Source organism: Vicugna pacos, chromosome 6 (assembly GCF_048564905.1).
Source record: "Vicugna pacos chromosome 6, VicPac4, whole genome shotgun sequence".
Lineage (NCBI taxonomy): Eukaryota > Metazoa > Chordata > Mammalia > Artiodactyla > Camelidae > Vicugna > Vicugna pacos.
The window spans coordinates 26,581,157-26,593,291 of NC_132992.1; the positions used below are offsets into that span (position 1 = coordinate 26,581,157).

General features: G+C 38.9%; 1 protein-coding gene across 4 annotated transcripts in view; it reads right to left on the bottom strand.

The window, feature by feature from the left end:
- Positions 1 to 4,084, bottom strand: part of CDIN1 (CDAN1 interacting nuclease 1) — a 201,290-nt gene extending 197,206 nt beyond the window's left edge. For 3 of the 4 annotated variants that reach the window (XM_072962713.1, XM_015237112.3, XM_072962712.1), the window contains exon 1: positions 3,750 to 4,049. In XM_072962713.1, coding sequence (XP_072818814.1) covers positions 3,750 to 3,850 — 101 coding nt within the window. In that variant the 5' untranslated portion in view covers positions 3,851 to 4,049. Of the gene's footprint in view, positions 1 to 3,749 lie in introns of all 4 variants that reach the window. The other variant, XM_006201624.4, reaches the window with a different exon arrangement.
- Between the last annotated feature and the right edge of the window lie 8,051 nt (positions 4,085 to 12,135).

Genomic DNA, 12,135 nt, shown 5'->3' on the forward strand with positions numbered 1-12,135 from the left:
CCAATGGACCCCCGGAGTCCCTGAGACCCTCTCAGAGGTCTACAAGGTCAAAACTATTTTTATAGAAATAGTAAGACATGATTTGCCTTTTCCCCTGTGTGACATTTGCACTGATGGTGCAAAAACAGTTGGCAAAACCACCAGTTCCTGGGCACAAATCAAGGCCAGGCACAACTGTCCTAGGAGTCACACACTTGTAGGAAGGAAACAAATGCCATTTTCATGTAAAAATATCTTAATTGTATCTTACTGTATTAAATCTCAACCTTTGAATACACATTCTTGTAACACTCTGTACAACAAAATAAGAAGTAAACACAAAGCATGTCTACTGCATATAGACGCACTGATGACCATCTCAAGGGGAAGCACTTGCGTGATTGTTTGAGAGCTGAACTAAATGCTTTTTCCATGGAACACCATTTTTACTTGGATGAATGATATATAAAGTATGATTATTCAGACTTAGGTATCTGGCAGACATTTTCTCAAAAAAAAACAACGTGAGCCTGTCATTTCAAGGGAAACAACTGATAGTACTTGTTGCCAATGATAAAATTTCAGCTTTCAAGGGAAAATAAAATATTGGAAATCTCTGTATCTATCACCGTGAGTGTGACAGCTTCAAATCTTAGAGACTTCTAAGAGATCGGTGGGGATATTAACAAATGTGATTTTTTGATACTGTATAATTAAAGGTGACAACATTTGGAAGATTCGCGTAACTCACAACCAACAGTTTGCAAACGGATAATGAATGCACGATGATAAAAATCATGCATGGGTCAAAGAGCCACTCAAAGTTCAAGACTGGCCAAAAAGTTCTATAACATGATTTCACATTACATATTGCAATTAACCTTTAAGAAAACACCACTTGTTGGGTATTATGTAGTAACAAAAATATCCACAATCATCCAAAAAGCTTATTAAACTACTGTCCCCTATTCCAACTACATACTTGTCTGAGGCTAGAGTTTCTTCATATTCTTTAATCAAAACAGCATATCACAACAGGTTGAATGAATGCAGAAGAGATATGTCTTCCTTCTATTAAGGCAGATATTAAAGAGATTTGCAAGAGTGTAAAACATGGCCATTTTCTCACTAGTTTTGGAAATAATGGTTATTAATCATCAAAATATGTTAACATGTAATGGGCTTACTATTATTTTAAAATAAATTAATAAGCAATTTAAAATTTTTCTTAGCTTTAATCTATATTCTGGTGAATATTAACAGATATAACCCATATAGACAAAAGTTTTCTGGGGTCCTCAATAGTTTCTAGAGTATAAAGAGATCTGGAGACCAAAAAGTTTGAAAACTGCTGATACAGTAATTTCCAATTTCTAGGATTCTAAAGTAGGAAAGTAAGTGGACTTAGTATTATATATGTACAGAAATAATATCAGAAAATTAGAAAAACAGAACTCTTGATGTCCAGCAATAAGAAAATGAATGGTACATCTAGAACGTGATATTATTAGTTATTTGCAATAAGTTGTAAGGAATTTTTAAAGATGAGGAAGGCTCACAATATGTTAAGCTCAAAAAGCAAGATCTACAAACTATATTAGTAAAGTACTGCACTGAAAGAAAAAGACTAGGAATATTTTTAAAACATGTTAACAGAAATTTGGGGGGCTACAGGATTATGACCAAGTTTTATTTTCTTTACTGAACATGTACTACTTTTAAAATCAGGCAAATAAAATTTTCTAGCAATTTTTAAAAACCTTTCAGTACTTTGGCTTTTTTAGAATTGAATCTATGCGAACATCACCCAGAAATAACTGGCGCTGTTATTATTATTAATATTAAAATTCATTAAGGCAGCTTGGTATAGAATTCTGAACTGAAAGTCATGAAACCTGTATTCTAGACACTGTTTCAATACATCTAGAATTTCTGACAGGTTACTTAACTTCTTTGAACCACCAGAAATTATCTCTGAAGTCCTTACTTGACCAATTACAATGAACTAATCAAATCTAAAGGCTGTTCCTTTGCAACAAACATCTAAAGTAAAACAGCGCTAAAATAAAAATTGTGAAGCAAACTCCCAAATCACACAAATAATGGAATTCCCACCCATGCTGCTAAATGGCTATTTAATTCCTCCTGCAGATTGGTAGTGCAGCCTCTCTAAATAGAGTTTCTGGTAAAAGAAGAGTTAGTTACACCCTGAATGGTATTTGGGAGAAGTGAAAAATATTTGGGCATATCATGAATAAGGAAAAAAAAAGAGCATAAGAGAATAAGCAAACAGCATGGTGCCCCAAACAAGTGGAGTCCAGCATAAGTATATTTTGTAAGTCCTTAATAAGTGTAAGGGGAGGTTACCTATTATGGAGAGAACAAGGCAATTGTTATGGAAAAGAAAGAAAGAAAAAGAATGAGGGAGAAAGAAAAGAGGGAGTGGGAGAAGAAAAGAGAAGCAAAAAAAACAGTGCTAATATAAGTATACAGTGAGAGCAGAATTATCTCAATGTGCGCTGCATCTTAAGATGCCCAGAAAAATCTACCTACTCCCTTAGCTGGCTAGCCTTCATCTATCCCACTGTTCACTGGCAAAGAGTTAGTGACAGAAAATTAAATTCTAGTTTGCCAGTTTTGTTCCTTGTTAGCAAGTCTGATAAAAGTCATAAAGACAATAAAGGGAAATATTAAATCCGAATAATAGTAAAAAGATCTCTTCATTTTACAGACTAGGAAAACTGAGTCCTTCCACAAGGACTTCTATTGAAGCCATAGGAGACTCTCAATGTGTGCTTCAACTTGTTTTACTAACACCGATTATCCAATAACCCTGCTTTCCTCAAGAGAACAATTCCATGGTAATGTAGGCTCAGGGGTTACCTATGGAGGACAGCAAAGCTCTCCATAAGGGAATGGTGCTCAAGGTCACAAAGTAAAATGGTACAAGTTTGGATTTGGTTTTGAAACAGAAGTAAACAAACATTCTATACTTTTAGCATGGCACAAGTACTATAACTTAGTTGACCTGGACTGGACTTTGTGTAATGTCAAGGCCTCAGTTTGCACATCTTTGAAATGGAGAACTCTATAGCATACAGTTCCTAAAGTCCATTCTTAGAAAGTTGGATAATCCTAAAATCATGGGGGAAAAAAGATGTATTTGGGGAAGCAGGAAGTATGAAATACATCTAGAATGTGTACACATCTGGGTGTTCAAATGATCAATCTTGGAATCCCTAGGGTCCCATTCTCTCTGGCTTGAGAACACTTGGGGTCACTTGACTGCTGCTGAGAACCACAGTCAACAATAAGAGGTCCCTTCAGGTCTGTGCTCTCATGTTTGTTTCCAGGGGCTAATTGAAAAGGGTCCTCCATTTCATCCTTTTAAATGTACAATTCATATTTCCCCTTTGAGAGGGCCCTGTCACCTATCATTCATTCCCAGCATCTGTCACTTACCCACTAGACATTTATGGAGCACCTACTACATACACCCATCACCTAGCATATACCAAATTTTAAATAAACATTTGTTGACTTGAATTTAACTGAAAAGCCTTGGGAGGCTGCCTGGAATTCATCCATGAAGGCTCTCCGGAGAAAGACAGGTGAGAGAAGAAACCTTTTTCACCATCCCTGATCTCTGAACACCTGACACTGGTGTTCCTCCCCACTGATGTGTGACACGTGGTTCCTAAGCGCTGGTTAGGCTGCCAGGCACAGCTGCTGCAGGCAAAGGGCTGTTTGAGGGGGGAGAGGGCACTTACCTGGGGAACCTCTGCTTCAGCTTCCTCAGGCTCTGCCTGGTAGGCGGCACAGACACTAGGCACTGGGCTATCTCGTCGTACTGAGCTTTGGTCAGTATCATGTTGGGCCAGGGGCAGAGAGGTGGCAGAGAAAAGGAAAAAAAAAAAACACCCTGGGCTCGAGCAGCCTAGGTGTCGGGAGACGAGGGGGGAGCACACAGCGACACAGCGCTGGGCCCTGGACTTTCTAGGCTTGCCCCTAACCCCCTGCACCCCTGGCTGCACAGCCAAGGCTTCACCCAGCAGCTCCGCGGCGGGAGGCGGGCTGTAGACTCAGTGCCCTACCTTGGCTTTCTGAGCAGCCGCAGTAGGCCCGGCCGAAGGCAACCAGCCGCCATGTAAGTTAAGGGCAAACCAACCAGGAAGTAACGGCCGCCGGCAGAGGTGGCGCCTAAATCTCTACGGGCAGGTCCTTGGGCAGGGCCCACCGGGGATTAACCTAGGGTGCTCGCGGCGTTCCTACCCTCCCTGTTGCCAGAGGCCAAGGAGTCCTGGCGCGCTGACCAGACAGCGGGGCACACGTGTGCCCGCGATCCTTAAACTTAAGCCCGGGAAAGCCACTGCCTGGGCGCGCGATTTGAACACGCTTCCAGACGCGCGCGTTTTACCGCAGCACCAATCGGAGACCAGCCTGCAAAAAACTATGCCTTCTCCGCTAAAGTCTCTGCGCTTGGCGAGCGTGAGCCGGAGAGATAACATACCCCAAACCCACTAGGATCGCTGTAGACGTACAGCTTGGCTTGTGTTGAGGGAAGTCCGACAACTTCTGCAGCTGGTGAGGAAGATAGTTTGGGCCATGTTGGGGAACAGCCTAGAAAACAAATCCCACACCATTAAACAGCCCGCAGTAAAGAGTATCACTCTCACTCACAATTAGGTGCTCATGGACTGAAATAATTTTTTACTGAATCCCCAGCTCTCAGAAGATAGTAGACGTCCAATAAATGTTTGGAGAAATAAACCAGTGAATGAATTAGATTCTGTTTTGTAAATGTGCTTTGAATGGATCTCCGCTCTCCTGAGGCAATTGATTAGGACAACAGCCCATCTTTTAATCCTTTTTAAAAACCTAGGTGGTTCTTAGACGGCCATGTGTTGTGTGTATTTTCAAATTTTAACATTTTAAGAAAGAAAAAGTGTTTAGATTGTAAAGAATGTGTAAATGGTTAATTTTTTTTTAACCTGGACTAAGGCTTGGGTTGGAAGTTTAGCTTAGATAGACCTCCTTAGGTAAATTTCTTAATCCATCTAAACCTCAGTTCCTTTTGTCTTGTAAAACCGATTTTTAATTCATGGGGTTATTTGGAAGATTAAATAAGACGGTACAAGGAAAAGATTCCTTAGCTTGGTGTCCAGCAGATACACCATGGAAGATAAATAGCCTGTGTTAGATTACTTGGCAGTGACAAGGACTTTACCAGGTGTTGTTTACTCCCCACACTTTGACTCATTCGATGCGTATCATTTCCTATGAGGCAGGTACTGCTGCCATTATCAGCCTCCTCCTCCTTTTGGTGCAGGATGAATAAACTGAGGCAGGAAAAGGTTAAGTAACTTCCCAGAGATTATGAGAACCAGTAAGCAGCAGGGGCAGAGTTTAAACCCCTGAAATTCCGTTCCAGGGTCTCTGCTCTCTCCAACTCTCAGCAATGCTTAATTACTGCACCAAAAAAAGTCACACTCTCTTAGGCCAAAGGTTAAGGATTTTTTCTGGAAAGGTAACAATCTACATTTCAAAGACTCTTTGAGTCCGAGTTTTAAAAAAGCTTCACCACTTTATTTTCCCAAGGCGTTTCCAAGTCTGGTATCAACAGTGGATTCTGAATTCAGCAACCATAGATTCCTTTGAATATTTACATCAGAATGTTTTTGCCCCATATGCTTTGCATCTAGCTCTGGTTGTGTGACATTAGTACATAACTATTTATTTATGGCAGCATGGCCTGGAGTTGCCACCTGGCTAGTTTGTTGCTGACCCTGCCATGACTCTTACATGAAAGCTAGCTGACGCTAAGCAGACACCACTTGATCCGCCATTCCTTTCTCCTTCCCCACTTCACTCTTTTCAATTCACAGCCAACAGATTTTTATAGAAAACATCAGTTCCAGGATGTGTGCACTAGTTATTTTTTATAGTAACTCTTCTCTCTGGCTCTTGTCCTGCATTCACCCTCACAACCTGAAAGGAAAAGGCCAGGTTTATTTTTCTGTTTTTATTTTTAACATGCTGGCAGTTTACAGTTTTGACCCAAATCCAGTAGATTGTTTAGAGTTAGCGCCAGGGGAAAAGCACAGTGAGGTTGCTGTTTTCATTGGCAGCGACAGTAGGGTTGTTTATTAAGCGCAAAATAGAAGCAAAGCAGAAATGTGGTGGTGTCTTTGCTGTTTCGGTGTTCCTTATTTTCTTTTAATGTGAACTGCTTGGAGTAAGCCAGTTATTTGCTTTCTCCCTCTCTTACCCGCCTCCAATCTGCCCCATCTCTTGAATCCCACTCCATTCCCCTCATCTGCTCTTACTCTTTCTGCAGCTGCCTTTCCGGGCCTGGAGTCCCCCCACTGTTTCTCAGTCAGTCTGTCAGTAATACCAAGCATTTTCTACTGAGTGAAGTAGGGTCACGAAATGAAAACAATGCCAAACGAAAACCCAAAGAACTGTCTACCTGTTTAAAATCAGCCTTAAATTGTGTGGCCTTGAGCAAGTGACAGCCTCTCTGATCTTGAATGTCCTCAGTGTGACCCCAAGAAATGGAACTTTATAGTTCTGATAAGGAGAAAGAATCTACAAACATGGAAAAAGTATCAGAAATCATAGAAAGAAAATGTGTCAAACTGGGGACTAGTGCAGCCCCCAGGAAGAACCTACAGCCCTGAAAGATGGTCTGGAGTGAATCGCTTGACCAGATTTCTTTCTGCCAATTCGGAACTATGTGAATAACGAACAGTTTTAAAGGAGCGTGGGGTTTGCCAGGGTGGCTCAGAAGGTCATTTCAAGAAGAGTGCTAAACACAATGAACTAAAAATAAGAATGAGCCAAGTCACGTGCATGGGAAAGTTATTCTGGCTGGAGCAAAGAGTTTAAAGCAGAGTGCAAAGGAGTTGACAATGCTTCACCTTGGAAAGAGTCAGTCACGTTTCTAAACAGTCTGTTGTTGAATCTGCCAAATCCAATGCATGTTCTTAAAAATAAATACTGACATATTATCTTTATTATATTTAAAAATCTGATTCTATTCATGGAATCTTGTTAAAGTCATCTCACTGGTTATTTTAAAGAAAAATAATTGAAGTTTACTAACTGAATAAAGAAGAGAGTTAGTTTTATTTAAGCACCTATTATATTCAAATGTTATCCCATTAGCCCCTGATATATAGATTAGGAAACTGAGGGTCAAAGAGAGTAAAGGACTTGCCTGATAGGTCCAGTTAAGTTGCAAAACCATGATTTGGACCCAAATTAGTTGAACTAGAAAATCTGGTGTTCTCCATCATATTGTACTATAATTCAAAAAGGAAAACTCTGGTTGAATTATCCTCAATTACTCATTTATGCTTTGAAACAACTGGCTACAACCAATGCCTTTTTAAGAGGCACTGACCTTCGATTCTGACATTTAAAACACACTTTAAAAAAATTGTTTGGCCTCTTTGACTAGAAGAGATTGCATATTCTTTTTCTTTGCCCTCTGAAGTACCACCTAAAGTGATGCATCTTTTGAAACAGAAGTTTACATCTTCACACTTGCCATCTATGAATGACAAGTCATTTTATCCTGGACCCAAAATAATACAGGCACTTCATAAACAATAGAGATCAGAATAATTCAGTTACTGAGGGTTGCAGCAATCAATCAATGACTTGAGGAAAACCAAAGGAAACATACAGAAGGACATTCCACATCATGATGGTGGAGCAGTTACACTGAACAGTCAGTCCTAAGACCAAAAATCAAATGTTGGTTGCTTCAAGCAAGTCAATGGTGAATGAACTAGTCTGTTGGGCCAGGTGGCACCATTCCAGAGGGAGGTTATATGTTGAAGGGGTTATTCACCGATGACATGTTATAAACAGAAGCTATGTCCCATGTGCACATAATTCAGAATGGCACCTGTGCATGTCTTAGTTATTCAATAATTCTAAGAGCCAGTGTTGTGGAGGGTACTTATCAAGGACAGGCATCAGGCTAAGCACCTAACATACATCTACCTTCCCTTAATTCTCAGATCCAGCCTCAAGAGGGAAGTGCTATTATTAAATTCATTTTCCAAGTAAGAAATCTTAGGCTTATAGAGGTGATTTCTATTTATCTCATCAATTGTCTTATACATTCTAAAATGGTGTTTTCTCTGTTCAGGGCCCAGTTTTCCCCCAATCTGTCATGGACAAATATTTCTGTAAAATAAGGTTTAAAAAAAAAAAGCCAATTACTTAAAAAGTGAAATTTCAAAAGGCAAAAACATAAAATGCAAGCCCTCAATGTGATACGAGATTTAACAGACATAAAATTACTCTGTCAAAGCGATGTGAAAGTTTCTAAATGTTTATTCTCAATTTCTGTACTTATCATATCAAGACATGTAAGGAAAAGTTTGAGAACCAGCGCTGGTTTGCTGATCACATTTTGAGTAGTACTATCCTAGTACCTTAGAAAGGCAATATTGTAAGCAAGCCATGCATGTGCAAAGTCCAGGGCGTCATACTTCCGTGTGTTGTCAGAAGAGAAATGTAACCTGTTCCTTTAGACATTTATGGATCAACCATCATTATTATTATTACCATTATTCTACTGTAAATAGTTCTCAAGTGATGCATATTTATTAAGATCAGTGCAAGTCCTTATAGGCTATTTCATATGCATCCTATAAAGTTAACACCATGTGTTTTTATAGTTTCTTCTTTAGATTTTAAACCCATCAATTGGAGCTCATATACCTCTTCTGCTTTGACTCACACACGGAACACAATGGGCACATGATAAAGGCTATTAATTGGCATTTAAACATTTACTATTACCACATTTGACAAGGATAAGAAACAAAAAGTAATATCTTCAGGGACAATTTCTATTGGGGTTGTGTGTGTTATAGCAAAGGGAGACACATGAACATGTTAAGCCTCTTAAATTTTCTCCTCAGTCTCATCAGGGACTTGCGGATAATTTGCAGGCAATTTGTAGCCCCTTTTCCTGTAGGACTTAACCTCAGATGTAATTTCTGCAGTTGTCAATCACTCTTCTTGTCCCACAGACCATTCTGTACAAATACATCATGGTCTGAGGGTTTTCTCACATTTATAAATTCAGGAATTGAAAGCAACTATGCTGGTGGAGAAGAAGGTTTCTACTGGAGAGAAAAGGGAATAGGAGGCAAGGAATCAAGTCTGTCCTTAATAAGCACTTCTTTCAACATAAGTTAGAGTTAGAAGCACATGTCAGACGGAGATTAGCTCTAAGTCTCTTCATTAAAAAACAAACTACTCTCTTTTGACATCCTACTGGGTTAGACTTTCAAAAGAGCAGTCAAAATGCCAGTCAGGTATTATAACCCTTTCTCTCTCCATGATTGATAGAAGGAGAATCAAGGGAAGGTGTTCCTTCCAAGATAAATGTAGAGATTATTATAATAATAATAGGCTCCTTTATTTTGAGAAAACGAAAGCATATTACATAGTTATCTAATGTACTGCCATCACAGAATCTATAACTAGCATTACTATACCCACCTGGCACATGGAGAAACTGAGATACAAAATGGCCTACAACTTCAACCAACTTCATTAGATTTAACTTTTAAATGTAAGGCTATAAGAATACATCTTTCTTTTTACACTTAATTTTTTTCCTCATAGTCATCAGAGAAACCTATGCTCCTTATAGCCAACAACATAAGATCAGATACTATAAATTATCCATAGTCACATCACTTGGGAGCCATTACTGGAACCATATTGGTGTTATTCCTTCCAGTCATTTTTCTACAAAGTTTTTCCTTTTCATAGATAAAAGCACACTGTATACAATTTGAGTCCTGTTCACTTTACATTACCCCGTGAGCCAAATATATCCTCATTAATGCTTGACAGTTTTGACCCTAGTTTTATACCAAGAGTAGAATAGTAAGTTGCTGAAGTTAAGAGATGAACTCTCACAAGGCCCGTCCATGAAGGAGGACCTTGGCATAACTAGCACGAGGCTGGGCCATCTTTTGGTTCCAGCAATGGGCTACAATTTAATGTGGGAATGATGTAATGGACCCTTTGGAACAAGGCAGAGATTTCTGTGACTGATAGACTGCTTTCCTAGGCATTTCATTCACAGAGCTATCTATGATTGAAATCATGTCCGTTAGCCTCCTACCACGTGGACATTCTATCAGTCAATGTGTTGACACAGGAACCAACATGTTTGTTTTGTTTGTTTGTTTGTTTGTTTTTAAGATGGCTGCTAGTTATATCTGAACATTAGATTCATTATAGCCCTCAATGCAGGGAACAAATGTTTTGCATTTCCCAGAGGACAGTCACACTGGATGCCAATTCACCTGCCAGAAGAGTTTGGGTTTCCATTTCACTTTCCAACAATACTAAAAGGTTTAAGTTGGTATGGGGATGAGAAGGCATTTAAGGTAATGGTGTAGGCAGGGAGTAACAGAGGTAGTATCTAAAGGAACAGTTAAGCTCTACACACACACACACACACACACACACACACACAAATCTAGTTTTACCAAACAACACAATCTATTGGTAAAGATAAAACTTTCAAAAACATAAAACTTTCAAAATACAAAGAACAATGTAACTAATTTATGTCAGTTCCTCTTAGGAAAATATGGACATCCACAAAAAGCCATTCATTCATTCACTCATCAAATATTTATGAAGTGCTACCACGTGCCAGGCACTGTTCTAGGCCATGTGTAGAAACAACATATAGGACTGACCAAGTTCTCACCTTCAAAGTTTATAGTCTTCAATAAGTTAGATTTACTTTATCAAAAGAGTATTTCATGTTCCAGTTTAAAGAAGGCTAAAGAGGCTTGACAACTAAATACAATGTCTGACCATAAACTGAATTCTGTACTGGAGGGGAAAAAGTGCAATTAAGGACATTATTGGATGAACTCATAAAATTGGAATACAAATGATAGATTATATTTTAATCTATAGATATGTTCCCCTAAATTATCCATTAAATAAAAATCAAGAACAATGAGAGAGTAAATGATAAACCAAAAGGAGTAAAATGTCAACAGCAAGTGAATCCAGATAAAAGGTATGTGGTAATTTTTTTGTATTTTTTTTATTTTGTACTATGTTTATTTTGCAACGTTTTGGCACATTTGACATTATTTTCAAATAAAAAAATTTAAACCTCTTTCACTTTGGAAAATGAATGAAAATACAATGTCCTTAAATCATATGCAAGCTCCTGTCAGTCATATATGATTTACAGGCATTTGACTGACATGCTGATTTTCAAAGATGGGATTGTATTGCCTAATCAGACCCACAGGATAACTGAGGCATAACTTTCAAAATCTCCCCCATCTGCCACCTCACAACGTGGACTACAGATGCTTTCTGTCTCATCCAAGAACCTAATGATTTCCTTTCACATCTATATGAAATATATCACTAATAAATAATTATCCCACTCACGGTGTAATTGTGATCCACACTCTCTGGGCTAACCAACACCCTAAAGAATACAGCTATATGATAGAAACAGGAAATTCCACCAAACAATTCCTGAAAACACATTCCTATCTCTCCTCCTACCTCCTCTTTCTCCTTCTCAGGGATTAGATAGCTCTCCCAGCCTCCTCTGTCTCTCTCTCTCTCCACTATTTCCCTCTCAGGTGTTTACCCAGCAAATCTCTTGCATGTCAGATCCTGTCTTGGCATCTGCTTTTCAGAGAACCTAGACTAACATGGCCCCCCATCTTCAGAAACATACATACAGAACCAAAGGTTGCACCCTAGTCACCCTATTGCGTTTGGGTGCTTCCCAAGCCTTCATCAGTAATACATTAAAAATGATCTCCCAAGAAGGTACTCTAATCTAATATTTATGAGACAAGACTTTGAAGTCAAAAATGACTCAGGTGGAAGAATTAGTTGGATGATCTTAATATTTAATGGAATCAGATCTCTAACCACAGTGATACACATATTAAGACAGTAATAGAATTCTATTTTTAACGGACTCCACTTTTATAGGTATCATGCAGATTTTCTTCATTTTTAAAGACAGATGGCAAAGTAACTAGGTGTAAACTTCCTTGGGTGCAATCAAAATTCCTATTTCCCCAAAGAGACTTACATTTATATACAGATGACCTAAACTGG